The 20,599-nt window shown below is 34.6% G+C and overlaps 1 protein-coding gene across 3 annotated transcripts in view; it reads left to right on the top strand.

Moving 5' to 3' along the window:
- The window catches only part of PTPN12 (protein tyrosine phosphatase non-receptor type 12), a 100,131-nt gene that overhangs the window by 26,698 nt on the left and 52,834 nt on the right, over positions 1 to 20,599 (top strand). For all 3 annotated transcript variants that reach the window (XM_019655138.1, XM_019655140.1, XM_019655139.1), the window contains exon 2: positions 17,870 to 17,978. In XM_019655138.1, the coding sequence (XP_019510683.1) occupies positions 17,870 to 17,978 (109 nt within the window). The remainder of the gene's footprint in view (positions 1 to 17,869; positions 17,979 to 20,599) is intronic.

The following is a 20,599-nucleotide window of genomic DNA, read 5'->3' on the forward strand; positions in this document are numbered from 1 at the left end:
CAAAACAACAGCAACTTGTCTGTTCCCCTTCCCCCGTTTCCCCAATAAAATCTTTAAAAAAAAAAAAAAGATTTATAAAAATGATATAGTACAGCTGTTGGTGAATTTATAGGTATTAAGACAACAAACAAGGAATTGGTTAAAATTGTATGAATTTTTAGAATAAATTCTAAGTCAGCTTTCCACAGGAAAAGTAGATCTGGTCTTTCTCATTAATGAAATGTTCTAGCCAGCAGAATAATTTAAATAATAAATGTTATTTGATTAGAGGGGACATACTCTGAAATAATTTATCATAATCCCCGAGATTGCCAGTGTACTCATACAATGCATTAAGTATTAAGACTTAAACAAGCAGTGTTGTATGGCTCCCAGAAGTCAAGCTGATGGTGAAGTATTGTCATGCAAACGGCCTTATCCTGTTAGAAATTAGCTGGTACTTAAGAACTGTCACTTCACAAAGTGATGCAAGAGAATACCATATTGCCTAAGATTTCCTTTTATAATACAAAATGATGGTAGAATCATAAGATATATTTGTTTATTTTAAAATAAACCAGTTCAAAAAAGATACAATATGCACCATATTTGGGTATTGTTTTTATGAAATAGTCGTCTAGAGGCAGTCAGTATGCCAATGTAAAGAGACTGGTGAAACATTATTTAGGAGCAAAATTAGTCTGAATTAGAGTGCTTTTTCTCCTGACTTATATTTAAAGCACAACATAATAAAGATCAGATATGACCTCATAAAAATAAAAAAACAATTTATAATACAAAGAGTAATGCAAAGAAAGCAATAGATTAAGATAAAATATTTTAACACTTTTATTTAACAGGATTGTTATATAAAATTTATAAGTAACTTAATGTATCAATAAAGAGAACACTAATAGAAAAATGAGCGTATGCTACCACTGATAATTAACAGAAGAAAAAAGCAAATTACTGAACACAGGAAGAAAAGTCACCAACTTCTCCAATAATCAGAGAAATGCAAATAGCCAACATTAATTTTGGGGGGAATCTACCAGAGTTCACCAAATTTGGTAAAATTCAAAAATTGATAATCAGCAATTTTGTAATTCATAATAGCAAATGTTGGCCAGGATGTAGAAAAACTGGCATTCTGGATCTGTTGATAGAAGGTAAATTGGTAAATTAAGTCTTATTTGGAAGGCAGTTTGGCCACTTCTAACAGAATCGATAATGTGTATATTCTTTAACCCAGCATGTCAGCTTCTAGGAATCTTTAAAATATTTGCATATGTGCATAAAATAGTATGTCCAAGTATGTTAACTGCAGCAATTTTTGTGAAACAACAAACTATCTATTAATAAGGAGGTTTAACATGATTGGCTACTTCTAAGAAGAGGGATATGGAGAGGGTGAGGGTTACTTGTTCATTTTATAATTGTGTGCAGAAAAGAGTTAACACCGCAAGCCTGAGACTGCTATCCTTAGAAAGTCCTGCTTGCAAGATTGGCTCTTGGCTGGTGTCTGGGAACTTGGACTTTTGGGAAGGTATCTATCACTGTGGGATAAGAGTGGCTCACTGTGCCATTATTGTACAAATATGGTTTATGTGGAACACCTACTTTCCTTCTGGGAGTCTGGAATTTTGGCTTGCGTTAGAGTACCTGTATGACCAGCTTCAGTAAAAATTGGACACTGAATCTCTAATGAGCTTCTCTGGTAGACAACATTTCACAGGTGGTATCCCAACTCATTGCTGGAGGAATTTAAGTGGGTCCTGTGTGTGACTGCATTAGAGAGGGCTCTTGAAAGCTTGTGCCTAGTTTCCTCTGGACTTAGCTTCATGCACCTTTCCTTTTGCTTCCTTTGCCTTGTATCCTTCAGCTGTAATAAACCATAGTTGTGAGTGAGTCTTCTTGTGAATCATCAAACCGGAGTGGGATGGTCTTGGGAATCCATGGCACAACTTGTCAGTATGGTTTGAATGTTTTAGCATCTACATGTATTGCTTATATAAATTTTAAAACACTAAACTTAATATGTTTTAATTATGTTGTCTGTGTATACATAGGCACACACATATACCTACACTTCATCTCTAAGGATATGTTGATGGGTTTTTAATATGTGTGTATTATCTGACCCATTTATTCTGCACATTTTTCCCCTGGTGATAAAGATTGAAAGCTTTCCTTGGTGACATTGTAGGTATTATAATTAAAGAAATAAATCAAATGCAAAGTGTCTTCACTTTGTTATTTAGGACAAGGAGATATTACTTTAGATAAATTATTTTAAATTGCAGATTTTTTATCAGTTTCATATGTCATTATGATGGTAAACCATAAAGATCAAATTTCAAGTAGCATTTGCAGTACATACTCTCCAGTTATAGAAACTGTTATATTAGCTCAGCTTATTGAACTGAATGTGTTATAAATGGGATAGTAGGGTGCCAATTCATTGACTATGTGATGCTCTGTGGTTATCAGTGCCCAATGTCTAAAAGACTTGCCATTCTTAGGCCGGCCAAGTGGTGTGTTGGTTAAGAGTTGGCTTGGGATGCCAGCTCTGAGCAGCAGGGCCCCGGTTTGGATTCCACATTAGGGCCAGTGACGCTGTGCCCTTTACAGCTTAAGATGGTGAACAACAGCTCTACCTGGAGCTGGGCTGCTGTGAGTCGCCGGCAACAGCATAGGCTGCAGTGGGCTCCCGTAAGCTACTGTGAGCGGCCGTCTAATGGCCGGTGACCAATCTGCCTCGGTCAGATAAGCGCAATGATAATCCCAACATGGGCCAGTGAAGCGACGTCCTCCACAACTAGACTGAAGAACAAAAGGACAGCAACTTGTCTGTTCCCCTTCCCCAATTCCCCAACGCTGTTCCCTCCCCCAACTCCCCAATTTAAAAAAAAGACTTGCCATTCTTTATTGAATATATGATATGTAGACGACACTAGGTACTGTGGGGGAATAAAGAGAAATATAAAAGATTATATCTCTGGGAGACAGGGAATAATAATTTTGGATGGCAGCAATGGTGGTAGTCATAGGATAAAATGTGTAAACAAATGATGGATCTAAAAGGCAGGATGAAAAATACATATATGACTAGCATTTACTTTTGGAATGTGTGCTACATCAGGGCAGAGATTTTTGCCCTGGTCACCACTGTACTTGTAGCACAGGCACCTGTGTATAGGATAGGTTAGTACCTGACATATAGGATAGGTTTGGAGAAAATGATGTGAGACCAGTCATCCTCATGAAGGTGATAATTAAATGTTATTTTTTCCTTTTATTATAAACGTCTGAAACCCAGTATGACAGCAAACTGAAAAAGTAGATTTTTTTTGTTTTGAAAATCTTAACAGTTAATTCATGAGTAGAGTAGAGCTATCTAATGTTATATGAATACTGTGGCCTGATAATCTGAGATACTGTAATGGCGCTTACCCACAGCCAGCTGGTTTCCCTTACTATACTGAGTAGGACATTTAATTTCTATGCAAACAACTACAATGGCTTTATTTTCCTTTTTTAAAAAAAAATGTTTAATTGTGGTAAAATGCGTATAACATAAAACTTACCCTCTTAACCATTTATAAGTGTACAGTTTCGTATTGTCAGTACATTCACATTGTTGTGCAGCCATTCTCTAGAACTCTTCATCTTGCAAAATTTTGAACCTCTATACCCATTAAACAACTGAAATTCCCCTCCTCTCCCCAGGTCCTGGCAACCACCATTCTACTTTCTGTTTCAATGACTTTGGCTCCTCTAGATACCTCATTTAAGTGGAATCTTATGGTATTTGTCTTTTTTGTAACTGTCTATTTTCAACTAGCATAATGTTCTCAAGGGTCATCCATGTTGTAGCAAGTGTCAAAATTTCCTTCACATTTTGTTTTTTCCTTCATCCATTGATGGGCACTTGGGTTGCTTCCACCTCTTGGCTATTGTGAATCATGTTGGTATGAATATGAGTGTACACTACCTGTTTGAGACCCTGTTTTCAGTTCTTTCAGGTGTATACCCAGAAGTAGAATTGCCGGCTCATATGGTAATTCAAGTTTCAATTTTTTGAGAAACTACCATAATATTTTTCATAGTGGCTGCACCATTGTATATTTCCACCAACAGTGCACAAGAGTTCCAATTTCTCCACATCCTCACCAACACTTGTTATTTTGTATTTTTGATAGTAGGTATTATAACAGTTGTGAGGTAATATTTTGTTGTTTTGGTTTGATTTCCCTGCTAATTAGTGATGTTGAGCAATTTTTCATATGCTTGTTGGCCTCTTGTATATCTTTGGACAAGTATCTACTCAAGTCCTTCGCCCGTTTTTTAATTGTGTTGTTTTTTTGTTGTTGAGTAGTAGGAGCTCTTTATATCAAAGTATTTCTACATATCCGTCTTTAGCAGAAAGAAAAGCACTAGTCAGTTTATAAAAGTTTACCAATCTTAATAAAACAAAAGTTGTGATTTATTTTCAAAGTAAAATGCTCTCATATAGTAGGACAGTAGCTTCATAATTCTAGTTTAATTAATAATTCTTATAATCAGTTGAAGATTCAGTTATTTACTATTTTTGCCTCAAGATTGCTGTATAGATAGACTACCTTCTGCTCATCTCAGTAAACTTCTGCTGGAGGAAATATAAGTAAATTATCTTTAATGAATTTGACCATGATTTTGAAAGTTGTCAAAATGTCACATCTTTTATTTTAAATCTCGGCTTATTTAGATTAATAAATTCTAAAATATCTTTTTTGAAAAAAATTTTCAAAACCCATTTTAAGTTATATTTGAACATTATTTTGTTACGTATTTCCTCTATATCATAAGTTTGTGTTCTGATTTAAATAAAATATTGGCGAAATCTTAATAATTATATATAGGTAGGTTCTAGTTTTTATGATTGAGGTTGGGCTCTTTGCTTGAGTTTACTTGTAAGAAAGAGGAGCATTGTTTATCATTACAAAGAGATATTTGAATACAAAATCATTCCCTTGGTAACTTGGGGTGCACATATCTTTGTGGCCCGGCCTTTCAGGACCAAGTCTAACGTAATTTCAGAATGAAATATTTTTTGCAAGGAATCTGAATGTTTGGTATCAAAAATAATCTCCAATTCATTTCCCCAGGGAAATATATAAAAACTTTAAGAACACATATTAGGTTAATTACCCAGGTTTGGGTTTAATTCTTTTATTTTTAATCTTCCTTCCTTCCTGGTCTTCCCTACAAAAGGTATAGAATTTAAACGTTAACCCTAATTTTAGATGGTTTACCAGTTATTCCTCCTTAGTGCCCCCACACACACCCCATGCATTTTCTTATCTTCCTCTTTTAAGTATGTAGTCTTCCAAATTCATTGTCTAGCTTCATTAGTATGCTTTAAAAATGTTAAAAACTGCATACTTTTAACTTCCCTACTCATCATACTTACCTATCCTTTCCTGTAAAAGTTATGTGTTAAGTTCACTGGCCAAAGTTTCTAATAGACCTAATTATTCATTTGTAATTTCCTCATGTTATCCCTATTTAAATCAGGTTCTTCATTTTTGTTATGTCTGGTCCTGTGGTATTAATGTCCTAATGAGACGGACCGCAATAAGAACAGGCTGAGTAGTAATTAGAGGAGGATGGGTGTTCCTTATTGCAGGATGGTGCCTTGGTTAGCCTACTCTGAAGCTGCCAGTGATTACTATTAACATTATCCCCCAACACCCTAATTAAGAAATTTTTATAACAGCTTTGTTAATAAATTTACGTTAATTAAGATTAATTCACATACCATAAAATTCACCTCTTTAAAATACACATTTCAGTGGTTTTTAGTATAGTCACAAAGTTGAGCATCTATTGGATTGTCGGAAAAGTCATGACGTATTTTTTCTGTTTTTCGTTGCGAAAATGTGTCATGACTTTTCCAACAACCCAATATCATCACTATCTAATTCATACCACTTTTATTACCTCCAAAAGAAACCTCATACCCATTACCAGTTATATCTTCCCTCTCTCCCCAACACCCTGGAAACCACTTTTTGTCTCTATGGAATTGCCTATTCTGGACATTCCATATAAAGGAAATCATATATACATATGCTTTTTGTGTTTGTCTTATTTCACTTAGCATAATGTTTTCAAGATTCATCTGTTGAGCATGTATTAGTACTGCATTCCGTTTTATGCCCAAATAATATTCCATTGTTTGAATATACCACATTTTGTTTATTCATTCATCAGTTGATGGACATTTGAATTTCCACTTTTTGGCCCTTATGAATAATGCTGCTGCGAATATTTGTGTACTAGTTTTTGTGTAGATATGTGTTTTCAGTTTTCTTGGGTATGATACCTAGGAGTGGAACTGCAAGGTCATGTAGTAAACTCGATGTCTAACCTTTTGGAGAATTGCCAAACTGTTTCTGTTAAGAATTTAAAACTTAATTCTACAAACAACCAAGTTTGGAAAACTAACTTGACTTTATCTCTGCTTGATTTCTCCTTCTTTTTGAAAAATGGTAATGATTGTGTTAAAGCAGATCCTGTATTACCCTTAATTTTTTATATCTTAGAAAACATAAATACCTTGTATTAAACAAAGAACATTTTTATGCATTGATAGAAAAAACTGACACAGCATATCACTTAATAGTAATGCCTTATATGTGTTATTAGACTTGGAAAGTTGGAATGGGAAGGTGCAAAGATGTAGTTTGTAAACTTAGTCTGGTTTGCCAGGTAACATTCAAGCTTTCAGATATATAACAGTTAAGACTTAAATGTGGTCTGTGTAGATTGACAATGGAAGAATTGGTTAGAACATCAATAACAATTTACCCTCCCATTCTAGAATTTGACCCCTGATTTATTTGATTTAATGCAATCTTGTAGACTTGCGATATACAGTTAAAATTTTTTCTAAGTTTTTAATCAGGAACTAAAGCTGATAAAGAGCCGTATGATTTCAAGTATCATACTCAGGTATAGCACTAAATCTTAGGGTAACACAAAAAAGGATTAAAATGCTCGTTAAAAACAAACAAAAATTGGCAGTATTTGAGTGTACAAATACATTTTGGTATCTGCTAGAGGCAGCTATTTAAAATTTCCCTTAAATTTCTCATCTGTTCATAAGTAATATAGTCAATAATAATGGTAATAATTATGTATGGTGTCAGATAGGTACTAGATATCAGGGTAATCACTTCATAAGGTATATAAATGTAATCACCCACTCAGGTATACACCTAAAACTAATATAGTTTTGTATGCCAAGTGTAATCGGAAAATAAATTAATTTTTTTTAAATTCCTTATCTGTTGATCTTATATACTCATGTCAGTTTTTACATATTTAAAGGCATGTGCTATGCTAGGTATTGTGTAGGGTACTTTATATACATGATTAATGATCATAAATGCATTTCTTCTGTCTCTACTCCTTGACATACATTAATTAATATCCATAATTTTTATTTTGTTATGCCACCAAATTCCCTCTTTTCCCTCAATCATTCAAAGGGTTTCTTAAATATTTTTATTTTATTTATTTATTTATTTATTTTAAGATTTTTTATTGGGGAATTGGGGGGATCGGAACAATGCTGGGGAATTGGGGGAAGGGGAACAGACAAGTTGCTGTCGTTTTGTTCTTCAGTCTAGTTGTGGAGGACGTTGCTTCACTGGTCCAAGTTGGCACCATCATTACACTCTTCCCGGGTAAGGCAGATCAGTCACTGGCTTCTGGACAGCCGCTCACTGCGGCTGCTGGCTCCACACGGTAGCCCATGGCAACCCACTGCCACAGGGGCTGCAGCCTAGGCCGTCGCCAGGGACTCACAGCAGCCTAGCTCCAGGTTGAGCTGTTGTTCAGCATCTTAGCTGTAGAGGGCAGTGTCACTGGCCCGCATATGTGGGATCCGAACTGGGGCCCTCTGGCGTCCCAAGCCAGTTCTTAACCATTGTGCCACTCGGCTGGCCCTTTTTATTTTTAATTCAAATGACAATGTAATTAGAGGAAGGAAAATTAAGTTACCTGTGACCCTGTACTAAAGCACTGTCTGGTAGTGGAACTAGAAAGTAAGGACCTGGTTTGGGAGATGTTTACTGAGGTAGCCTCACGAGAACTTTAAACTTATTGGATGTGAGAGGAAGCAAGTGGACAGAAAAGAGGGCAAAGTCCAAAACTACTAGGAGGCTTTAAGCCTGAATGGGTAAGGAGGGGAGAGGTGCCATGAAAATAAAAAAGGTACATAGAAGCATTTGAAAAATCAGGTGGATTTATTTTTATCTATTTAGGTTTGAATTGATATTGGGGAGTGTTCAGTAAGCAGTTTGAATCTGGAACTGAAAAGTCAAGACTAGAAATAGAAATTTGGGTATCTTCATAAATGCAGTAGTAAAAGGCATGATAGGGAGGGGAGAAACTTGACAAAATTTGAGCAGAAAACAGTTCCAGGGAATACATACATTTAGAGGCTGGGAAGCAGAGAGGAGCCAGAAAGGACTCATTAGCGGGGTGAGAGAAGAATTAAGACACAGTTTTTTCATGGAATCTGAGAAAGGAGTTAACTACTCATCTGTGTTAAAAACTTTATAGGAATTGAGACTTGAGATTTAGATGCAGTTTGGATATTGTAGGTGACTTCATAAAAGTACTTTCAGAATGAAATTTTCAGGGGGTTCAGGAGTTAATGGTTCATGAGGAACTTGTAAATTTGTCTTTAGAAGTTTGATCTGTTGACGACAGCTTTGTGGCAGCCTGGCCTAGCAAAGCATAATTTATTTCCATATAGCAGTAAATGTGTATTGAGCTCTCTTAAACTGCAAAGGTGACTCTTCCTGTGTTGTATTTGTTTTTGCAAAGATAAATATGAATTCTGCATCCATACTATTAATTTGGGGGTTTTCTTTGTTTTATGTTTTAGTTGGACAGTTGATGTTATTGTGACTTAATGTGTTAAAAGTGGAACTCATTCTCAGTTTTATTGTATGTTTATATATAGGGTTGTCGAAAACTCATGGCACATTTTTGCAATGAAAAACATAGAAAAAATACGTCATGACTTCCAACAACCCAATATTATAGAATGAGATTAGTAATGGATAGCTTTGGAATACTTTGAGAGTCTGGGTTTGGCAATGGAGACTAAAGGTAAAGGGGACTGTGGTGATCGTGTTTTCTTAAATCAAGACAAAACCATATGAAGGGTAGCATAACCAGGAGCTATAATTTTAATATCCAGATATTGGAATTTCTGAGCAATTTGCTATAGGGACAATGGGATAAAATATTTAAAGTTGGAATTGACCTGGAAAATGTGGAACCAATAGATTTATGAGTTAACTGGTTAGATAGATAAAAGATGATGAAGAACTGGATGAGAGGTGATGGCTCTGTGAGTAGAAACAAAAAATAATCACACCCACGAACGCTTTTTCATTTGCTGTATTAAATACCTTCATTTCAATAAAATTAATGTATATGACAAACGTTATTGTGCTCTTAATTTAAATGGGATTCTATTGGGTTGTCGGGAAAGTCATGATGTGTTTTTTCTATGTTTTTTGTTGCAGAAATGCATTATGACTTTTCCTACAACCCAATAGTTTGTTTCCATAATATAGCTTGGAGGTAGAAAGAGGAGAGAGATTGGAGTTCACCTCCTCTGACTTATTCTGATGTGAGAAAGCACTGTATTTTCTCTCCAGCCACAGAATAGGAGCCTTTCCTTTCATTAGGGCCGGCTGAGTGGCTCAGTTGATTAAGAGCTCGCTCAAGAGTGTGAGCTCTGAGCAACCGGGTCACTGGTTCGATTCCCAGCCCCAGCTGAGCTGCCAACAGGTGGCAGGATGGCTCAGCTTAAAAAAAAAAAAAAGAAAAGGAAAGGAAAGCATTTGCTTGTTGTCTAGGCAGTTGAAAGACTCGATTATAAGCTTGTTGCAAAACTTTTATATTACCTTTTTTCCTTTTAGTGTTTATACTTCGCCATAGTTATTTTTAAATATAAAGTCTGTAGTACAAAGTTTTATTGAAAAACAAATTCTTGAAATTAAGGCCTATTGCTATAGCCATTCAGGGAGGAGTATAAAAGCTGCTATGTTGAGGAGATCTCCTTTGCTAGTAGTTGATGGAACTAGGAATTGAACCCCAGCTTCTCTGGCTCAAAGCAGTCTTGTTGTGAAGTAGTAATGAAGTGTAATAGGAGAGAGAAAATCATTTTTTAAGTATACTGGTCAATTTTGACTTGCATCCATTTTCTCTGAACTGAACATTACCACCTGAGAAGACCTAAACAGTTTATTGACTCACTACTATTTGTCACGGTTATGTTGGCACTAGCTGATATCAATAGACAAAAGAAGATAGGATCTGCAACTTCAGGGAATTCATGTCTATCAGGATTGTATGTGTACATATATGAATAAATATTGTACATTGGGATATGCTGTAGATTAGAGCTACATATAAAGAGCTGTGGGTAGAGATGAGGAAGCAATTTTAGAGGAAGTGGAGGATGGGGGTGGGTGCCAGTACTAGTCTCAGGAAAGGTTTCAGCAAGATGATTTCTGTGTTGAGCTAGAAAAAAGCAAGGCGTTTGCTTGGCAGATGACTAGGCAAATAACTGAAGCATTGAAATCAACATAAAGAATAAAACCATTTTGTTACCCAAAGACCCATAAGATTGGCATCCTGTTTTCTTCAAATCATGTCCTTTTAACATCAGTCCTGACTTAGCTTCAATAAGAACTCATAGCTATGCTTTTCTGAAAAAGAATGGCAGACAAGTTAGTCTTGCAACTGCAGGTAAAGCATGAGCAAAGATGAATTTTGAAATGCAGAGTTGCGTATTTTGCAGTTAAATGTAGAAGTTGCATTTGTGTAGTTGAATGACCCTTTGGTCGTTTGAGTTGCTTGTAACATTAGAAGTATGCATATTTTTATATAAATATGTTTGTAAAAATTTAAGAACAGCCAGTTAGAGATGGTATGCTGTTGGTGGAAATTATACTCTGCTTTTACTACTTGCTGCGTTACATTGCATTGGGATTTTTTAAAAATTTATTTTAGCTTAATAATCATGCAACTTGCATGGTAGGGTTAACTTAGTAGTATTAGATTGAGTGGCTTTTGTGACCTAGGACAATTAAATATTTCAGGTATAAAACCAGACAAATTTGTTCATTTAAAGATACTATTGAGTGCCAGCTATGTGCCAAACCATCCTATCTTTTAAAATTCCAGATGAATTCTCCAGTAATTGCTTCAGAAAATTTTCATAACGATGACAAAGTAGTACTATTTCTTGGGTTAGGTATTGTATTTTGCTACAGTGTAACTCGTAAGCTTAAAGTAATTCCATTTTTATTTCCCTTTAAGGTACAGTTTTAAGATTTGTATATTGTATGCATATTTACTAAAAGGACTGTCTTATGAAACTCATACTGTTTTTTTAAGTGTAACAACATTGAGGAATTTGGGGCAGTAGTGTGTGGACTAGTAACAGCATGACAAGTCTTGAGCTCCCATATTTATTTATATTCTGTCTTATTTCAAAAAGAATTTGAGTTAGCTTAATTTCCATTTTAGCTCTATTACTTGTTGTGTCCATTTGTTTTTTTAATTGTCCTTATTTAAAATCTGTCCAACAATTAAATTTAATACTTGTACCTGTCTAAATGTAGGAGGTCTGACAATCATGTTCATGAACTTGTTGCAACAATGTTGCTAACCTTTTTTGATATCAGAGGGATTATTCATTATGAATTTGTACCAACTGGACAAAACAGTTAACCAAGTTTACTATTTGGAAGTACCAAAAAGGCTGCATGAAAAAGTTAGACAACCTGAACTTTTCGCCAACAATTCATGGTTCTTGCATCATGACAACGCACCAGCTCACACAGCACTGTCTGTGAGGGAGTTTTTAGCCAGTAAACAAATAGCTGTACTGGAACACCCTCCCTACTCACCTGATCTGGCCCCCAATGACATCTTTCTTTACCCAAAGATAAACGAAATATTGAAAGGAAGACATTTTGATGACATTCAGGACATCAAGGGTAATACGACGACAGCTCTGATGGCCATTCCAGAAAAAGAATTCCAAAATTGCTTTGAAGGGTGCACTAGGTGCTGACATCGGTGCATAGCTTCCCAGGGGGGAGTACTTCGAAGGTGACCATAGTGATTTAGCAATGAGGTTATGTAGCACTTAGTCTAGAATGTGTTCGTGAACTTAATATAGTATGACCTTGTATTGTGAATTCTAAGTCTGTTTAGTGACTATGAAGAGAATTAGATATATTTTAGAGGTGAAGCTAACACAACTTGCTAATGGATAGGATGTTTGGGGCCAGATATGGAAAGGAATCAAGGATGATTCTCAGCTTTTAGACTTGAGCAATTTTTGAATGAATGGTGGTGGTGTTTGGAGGTTTGTGGTGCCAGTGAGACACTCAGTGGACAATACAGTAGACAGCTGTTTGGAGAGATTCAACAAACATCACACAAATCGTTCTCGTTAGCTTTGGTCCTTAGATAAACAATGAAACTGTTCTACCCTTTTTAGAACTCAATTCTTGACTCACAGAATGGGTACCTTAAAGAAGAAAGTCTTGTTGCAAGTGACTTTTGGAGGCCTTTGAGAATCAGTTTATTGATTTAGGATTAGGGGAATAAAACATTTGTGTTTTAAGAGGTAAAGAGAAAATACTTTGGAACTTTAAAACAAAGTGAATATTGAACTCAGTTTTTGTTTGCATCAAATATTCTAATATTAAAGACATCTCTGAATTGTCTGAGAAGGCTCAATAATTCTTGAATTCACCCATTTTTAATGTGATTTGCATTACATTAGATATTGGTCTAAAAATCCAATAAGATAGTCAGTCCAGTGTCTGTCTGCCTTCAGTTTTGTAGTCTAGTGGGTGAGACAATTATTGAAATACTTTTCACGAGTGATAATAGAGCAATGTATTATTGACTGTCAGTGCTTGGGACTGAGGAGTGGTTAAGAAGGAACAGTTCAAGAAAGGTTTCAGAAAGAAAAAAACACTTTTAGTCAGAGTCCTACAGAGTAAAAATTATGACGCTGATATAAAGAGGTGTGAAGGGTTGCTGCTGCTGGTGGTGGTGGTAATTCTGTGTGGCTGAAGCATCACACTGTAAGAGAGTGTTATAAAAAGAAGCTAGGAAATTGGGTAGGCAGAATTCAAAATATGTTATAATTAAACTAATGAATTGGTAGTTTATCTTGGAGGTGATAGACCCATTGGAGGATTTTTAAGTGTGGGACTAAAAATGATCAGACTTGTCTTTTAAAACAGAAACTCTGAGATGAGTGCAATTATTTAAAGAGTTTATTATATAACTTCAAGATTTAAAGGTAGAACTAATTGAAAATGTCTTTCTTAAAGGCTTATTTGGTTTTTTGTTTGCTTAATTTAAAAAAAGCCACACATGATAAAGGGTGTGGTGAGTATACGGTTATATAAACATACCATTTAAATATATTTTTGCCAAGTTAGGACAGTAAATGATTCAAAGTACTTTTTTTTTTGCTTTAGGATTATATTGAATAATTATGTATACTTTAATAAAGAATTATTTTATTAGTGTTTACACTTAGTTCAGTGCTACTCTTATAGTCTGTCGCATAAGCACTAAGCTTATGAATAAGGTTCCTTATTATATTATGGCATGTTTCTTAATTTATTTTCTAGTAACAGCTTCACTAGAGACCATGGAAATAGTGGTCAGGAAGTTAAAATAAATTAAATGTGTAGATACTTTCCATTTCGTATAGTTAAATGAACTTTGGTGCTACTTCTATTTCAAGCCCCATTTGGACATTAGTTTTGATGTGGTATTAAAAGAACAAAACCTCCTTTTGTTTAAGCCAGCATTAAAATCATAGTCTAAGATTAACTTATTTAACATACAAGCATTTAATATGCTCCAGGGATACAGAGCACTATAAATATTAATCTGATAGTAATGTTACATTCACAGAGTTTAGAGTTTAGTAGGGGAAGGTGTATTCTCTTTATATATTTATCATAAATAAAGAGAAGGAAATGGTGTTTCAAGAGTAAGTATAAAGTCTAAAAAGAACTAGAAGGGAAAGATTATTTTTGCATGAGGGGGATAAGAAACTCAGAAGAATCTAGGACTTAAAAGATGTGTAAGATTTGGAGGTATGTGAAGAAGCAAAGAAAAAGAAGCAGAAGAAAAGCAAAAAGAAAAAGCATACACAAAAACACAGAAAATTTTAAAGTAGAACCTTGAAAGAACCTTTTTATAGTGTGCGTTTTACCAATTATATACGGCTGGTGTCAAGTGCTACCAGATCCATACTTACAACATTATACTGATGTTGTAAGAGATAGAGCTTTAGAAGAGTATTGGTTTTCCTATTTACCATACCTTCCAGTTTATCTCGAGTCTGATCTCAAAACCTTTTAATTCTTTTATTTAAGATCTTTTTGTTTATAGCTGGTGCATTTTTTGCTCTCACTTGCTGCTGAAACATGATCTCCTCCCCTGTCCTTTTTCTTTTTTATACTTGATAATTAATTACATTTTCCCTTCTTTATCCCTAATTTGTCCACCACCTCCCAAGAAAAAACCTTCATCATTTTTTTCAAAATTATTTAATGCTGTCAACCTATACATAAAGTACAGAGGGACCTAAGAGTTGTCAACAATCAACTTCCATTCCTCCATGCTATTGATTACTTCTTCCTTTTAACCTATACCATATACCAGTAGTTCTGAAAGTGTGTTTTTTAGACAGCAACAACAGTATCACCTGGGAACTTATTTAAAAATACAAATTCTCAGGCTGTAAAAATACAAATTCCCAGACCTACTGAATCAAAAACTGAGGGTGGGCCCTGCAAACTGTGTTTTAAGAAGCCCTCCAGGTGATTCTGAAACCCTCCAGGCAAACAAATTGGCCCAGAATATGTGAGTCCTTTTGATCTCTGATGTAGGAAAGGTTTTAAAGAAAGAAAGAAATCTGTAGTAGCAAATTACATTTAAAGAGTTTTGGTGATTGACTCAGTAATAATAGCTAACATTTATTGAGCCCATTTTTTGTGCCAGGCTGTTTGCTGAATGTTGTTGGTATTATGCTCGTATTATAGAAGGTGAGACACAGATTAAATATGTTCGGTGTCATACAGCTTGAAAGTGGCAGATCTAATTAATTTGAGCAGGTAACTAGTATAAAGCTGACTTTTTTTGTTGTTATAAACTACGTCCCTACTTGAGGATATCTTTTTAATATAGTTGGGTAGAATGTTTTTGGGGGGTTTTTTTGGGGGGGGGGAGAAGCGTACAGTTTTTGTTGTTTAATGGACTACCTTTTTTTATTTACACTACATCAGAGATTAGTATCTGATGGGTATGACGAATTCTAAGTACACTACTTATGTAGACTTATTTTAATAGAACATTCTTCATTGGAAGCTTGAATGTCACATTCCATTCTGTTCTAGGCTTTAAGAAAACTGGATATATAAAAATCCATACTCAAATTAGATTCTTATATGTACACAAAAGTTTTTATGGTTTGTTATATGAGAAATGAAAAGCCATTTCACATAAAAATTTTCTTTTGCACATTTCTCAACTAGCATAATTTGCCACGTAAAAGAAAAAATGCTTGGAGTGATTGCAGCAGGTATTCCCTGAGTGCATTCACATTTTATAATTAAAGTATTTCTCCTTCCCTTTCCTTTGTAGTAATGCATGCATGTATTTCTTTGGTTTCAGTTACCTAACTTGCATTACTTTTCCTGTTTCTGCAACTGTTTAGATTGATATCCTTCTGTAAGTTACATTCACATACAATATTTTGTAATGCATTAAGATACTAAAAATATCTGAAAATGAAACTTTGAACAAAGAAAATATTAAAATTCTGATTAAATATGCAATATATATATGAGTGGGTATGTACATAACTGGGAGGATCTTGGTTAATGTGGAGCAATTAAATCATGAACAATTTTTACTATCCTTTACTTTTTTTAACATTTAATTTTTTGAATATGAAATACATTCATATAATTCAAAGTGTGAAAAGACATATAGTAATGTTTCCTTCCCATCCATTATCTACAGCTACCCATTTCTCTTCCCCACAACCTTTGTTAATAGTTTCTCTTCAGAGATATTTTATGTATATGTATAAGCAAATACAAATATATTTTATTCTTTTTAACACTAATGGTAGTAAATTATATACACTATTGTGTTGCCTGCTTTTTTAAACTTAATATGTGTTTTTGAGGTATTTCCATATCACTGTATAAAAAGAGCTTCCCTCATTGACTTTCAACTAGGTCATATTTTATTGTATGAATGAAACAAGTCTATTTAGATAGTAATATACTTTTTTGATTGCCCTCTTTTGTTCTTTTATAAACAATACTGCAATAAGTAACTTCGTGCATACATCATTTCATGTGTGTCATTTATCTAGAGGACAAATTTGTAGAAGTACAATTCCTGGTTAAAGGGTTGTGTTTATTTGTAATTGCCAGATTACCCTCCTTAGGGGTTATACTAAAATGTTCTTTCTACCAACATTTAATGAAGCTCTGGTTTTCCCATACCCTCACCAACAGCCCATTTACTTTTAAATACATTCCCCCCCCCCCAATATACTTTGAGAACTTTATTACTACAGGAAATAGCATCATAAATGTGGGGAATTTTACTTTGCCATTGTGCCAATGCATAACAAGATTATAGTAAGTCTTTTCATCTTAAAGAAAAAAGTGTGTATTCCTGTTTTAGGCCTCTAAGATTGTGATGATCAAGTTTATTAGTTTTTTCAAAGAAAACCAAAACACTCACCATTCTATATGTAAGTGCCTATTTGTAAGATTATTTCAAGTGCTGTGTGTTAAAGTATATCATAATAATAAGTTAAGAATATTGAATTAAAGTTCTGTGATTTCTAAAAATATACACATAATATTGTTAGTTGCTTAAATATCAGTATCAAAAAGTAGCAAAAATAAAATGGTGAAAAAGTTCAATGTTGCCAGACTTCCTTTTCATTTTGTTTGTATTTAATTTATTGCATTGTAAAACCAGAATGCCTTCAGTATGTCTTTAAGCCTGGAAGAAAGTAGACTCCTTTGAAATTAAATTTCAGCAGTGTAGTGGAGTAGTGAATTTAAACAATTCACAATGCTGACTTTCAGTGCTTCTGAAAGCAGGAAGTGTATTACTGACATGCAGAAATATTCCAGCCCAAAGAACATCTCTACTGCCATATGTGGTAAGAATTTGTCACTAACTCATAAACCACTTCTGTGATGCAGTGAATAAGCAGAATTGGTCTTTGTTGGACATTTCCAATTCAATATGTGAAAGAACTTTGTTTTGCAATGTCTTAATAAGTAATTATTAGCTTATGCTTTGGAAGGAACATGGCACATCATGGGTGCTCAGGTTTAAGAGAAAGAATAAAGAAAATTGTACATAATCTTTTAGGCACAATTTTAAAACTTGGTTTTTAGGACCCTGGTTAAAACAAAAATTACTTGAGTAAGTTAAGGACTGAGTTAAATATTCTGACTCAGCTTATTAATTTCTTTAAATAAAATTTATTGTAGTTTCCTCTTTCACTGCTATTTGGAATATTAATCTTACGTTTGCACTTATTCTAATAAACAAATCATCCTTAGGGTTAATTATTAAGAGGTAGGGAGATATTGTGAGCTTAGAAAACAGGAAAATGAGTTGTGAGGAATTAAGGTTAGCAAAATTCAATGAAGAGCTACTTATAAATCATTAAAATTTTGAAATACTAATGTTTTTCTAAACTTGAATTTTCTTTTTTTTGTATTTTAAGCGATTAAGAAGATTGTCTACCAAATATAGAACAGAAAAGATTTATCCCACAGCCACTGGAGAAAAAGAAGAAAATGTTAAAAAGAACAGATATAAGGACATACTGCCATGTAAGTTTGAAATGCCTCTAATAGAAATGGAAATATTAATTAGTTTGTAGCCTGAGTTAGCTTTAGTCTTTCTAAAGGTTTTGATTGTTAAGTGAGTAGTAAATAGTTAACTTCATTTTCAAGGCACACTACAAGATAATATTTAGTAATTGTGCTGTTTGTTTTGTTTTTCCTTCTGATAGTAATTTTTGTTCTTGTGTTTTTTTATTGTTTAATTTTTCTTTAAGCATCACAGTTACTCTGATACTTACTTTTAAATACCAAAAAATCCAAGTAAGAATATCTTTTTGTGGATTCCTTGTTCAAAAAAGTTAGTATAATAAAATCACATAGACAGATAATTCAATAAATATAATTGAATAAATTTTGTAAAATGCTAAAAACTGTCTATTCCCAATAAGAACCATAAGATGATTCATGCCTACGTGTCTGCTGCTCTCAACAGTCTAATCTGTCTCTGAGAGTATGAGTTACACTGATAGCATTATATTCTAACAATAATGCAATTAATATTCTTAAATAGCATAGTTTTCTGGCAAAATACCTTTAACTGTAAAATCATGCATACCTAAGTGTGTCCCAATTTTATAAAATAAAAGCTAGACATCATAACTGCTATTTCTGAAAGCTGCCTATACTCTTTTCTCTTTCAAGATACTTCAAGTATCTTGAAATATCTGTATTCCATGACACTGTTCCTTCAGTTCTCATTCATTCTTTTTTTGTTTTGTGTTGTTTTGTTTATTAGTTTCAGGTGTACAAAACAGTGCAATAGTTATACTTTTTACCCCTCACAAAGTGATGACCCCCCTCACTTAATCCACTGCCCCCCCACATCATACATCTCTATTACAATTCCATTGAGTCCACTCCCCACACTGTACTCCACATCCCGTGACTATATATGTATGAAATTATAGTTGACATACAGTATTATTCAACGTCAGCTTCAGGTGTACTGTGAGTGGTCAGGCCTCTACACCGTCCATGAAGTGGTCTCCCTAACAAAACATTCTACAAAATATTTACAACATTATTAATTATAGTCCCCGAACTGTCTTTCATATTCCTGTGGCAATATTGTTCTCTCTAAAATGTCCTTGATAAAGTCCCCAAAGACTTTTTAATTAATTGCCAGATTTGGTAGTCTTTTTTTTTTTTTTTTCAGGGCTTATTCCTTTCTGGTAACTATTTTAATGCCATTGACCAGTCCCTATTTCTGAAATTTTCTTCCATGATATCCCTCTTTCAGATCTCCTCTTGTCTCATTTCTCACTGTCTTCTTTGCATATATTTAATCCTTCGTCTTTCTGTTGTGGTTCAACTTTATTTTCAGCTGTGGGATCTGTGGGTGGCTGGTTTTAGCAGAATTACTGAGTGACGACATAGTGCAATGGTGAAAAGTTCTCAGTCCGAAAGTTCCAGTCCTGGTTCTGCCACTTGTTGTCTATATGACTTCGGACTCATCCTTTCTGTGCCTTCGTTTCCTTATCTTTAAAATGGAGATTAAAATAACACTTTTTAGGATCACTTGGAGCATTAGATAGGTTAATACATGTAAAATGCTTACACTTGTACCTGGCATGTAATAACCACTCTAAGGTTTTGGAAAATACACTTCACTTTCCTTCTAGTCCACCTTAGAATAGTGGATGGTATGAGTTTCTTCTGGACAGTGTTTGTTAAGCAAGGTAATCTTGAGGTACTCTTACTGTACTTTGGAATTAATGCATGTACTCTGAAAGAGACAGTTTCTCCACCTTTTTTTACCATCTAGGGAAGTGAATCTTAAACAGCTTCAGGGTTCTGTTTTCATATGTTGTATTTCATTCATTTTACAAAATACTTTGATCATGTGGTATGTGCTGGGGATAACATCAGAAAACAAAGTGGCAAAAACCCCTGCCCTTTGAGAGCTTATATAATCAAGGTACCCGACAATGAATACAAATAACATGTATGGTCTGTCATATGGTGATTAGTGCTGTATTGAAAAGAATGTAGTAGGAATGAAGTATATAGAGAAAGTTGAGAATAGAAGGGGGAAGCTTTATAATTTTAAATAGAGATAGAGGGGAAAGGTCAGTGGTGTGTTTTTAAACTGGCCCTCAGAAAAATAAAAGCCCTGATTTTGCATTGTTTGCCAATTTCTGTAGTAACTATTATTTGCCATAATCATCACAACAAAACTCTGAGGTAGACACTACTATATGTCACTTCGCAGATGAGAAACTGAGACAGAGAGAGGTTAAATAGCTTGTCACACAGCTAATAGAATAGATGAGAATTTAAACCCTGGCAGTTTAGATCCAGAACGTTGGTTCTCAACTAGGCTGATTTTGCTCCTGAAGGGATATTTAGCAATGTCTGGAGACATTTTGGTTGTCACAAGTGGAATGTGGAATGGGCAGGCTGCTGCTGGCATCTGGTGGGTAGAGGCCAGGGATGCTCTTGGATACTGAAATACAGAGGCTGCAGCCTTACCACAATAAAGAATTATCCAGGGCCGGCGGAGTGGCGCAATGGTTAAGAACTGGCTTGGGACACCAGAGGGCCCCAGTTCGGATCCCACATATGAGGGCCAGTGACACTGCCCTCCACAGCTAAGATGCTGAACAACA

Source organism: Hipposideros armiger, unplaced genomic scaffold, assembly GCF_001890085.2.
Source record: "Hipposideros armiger isolate ML-2016 unplaced genomic scaffold, ASM189008v1 scaffold_236, whole genome shotgun sequence".
Classification (NCBI taxonomy): domain Eukaryota; kingdom Metazoa; phylum Chordata; class Mammalia; order Chiroptera; family Hipposideridae; genus Hipposideros; species Hipposideros armiger.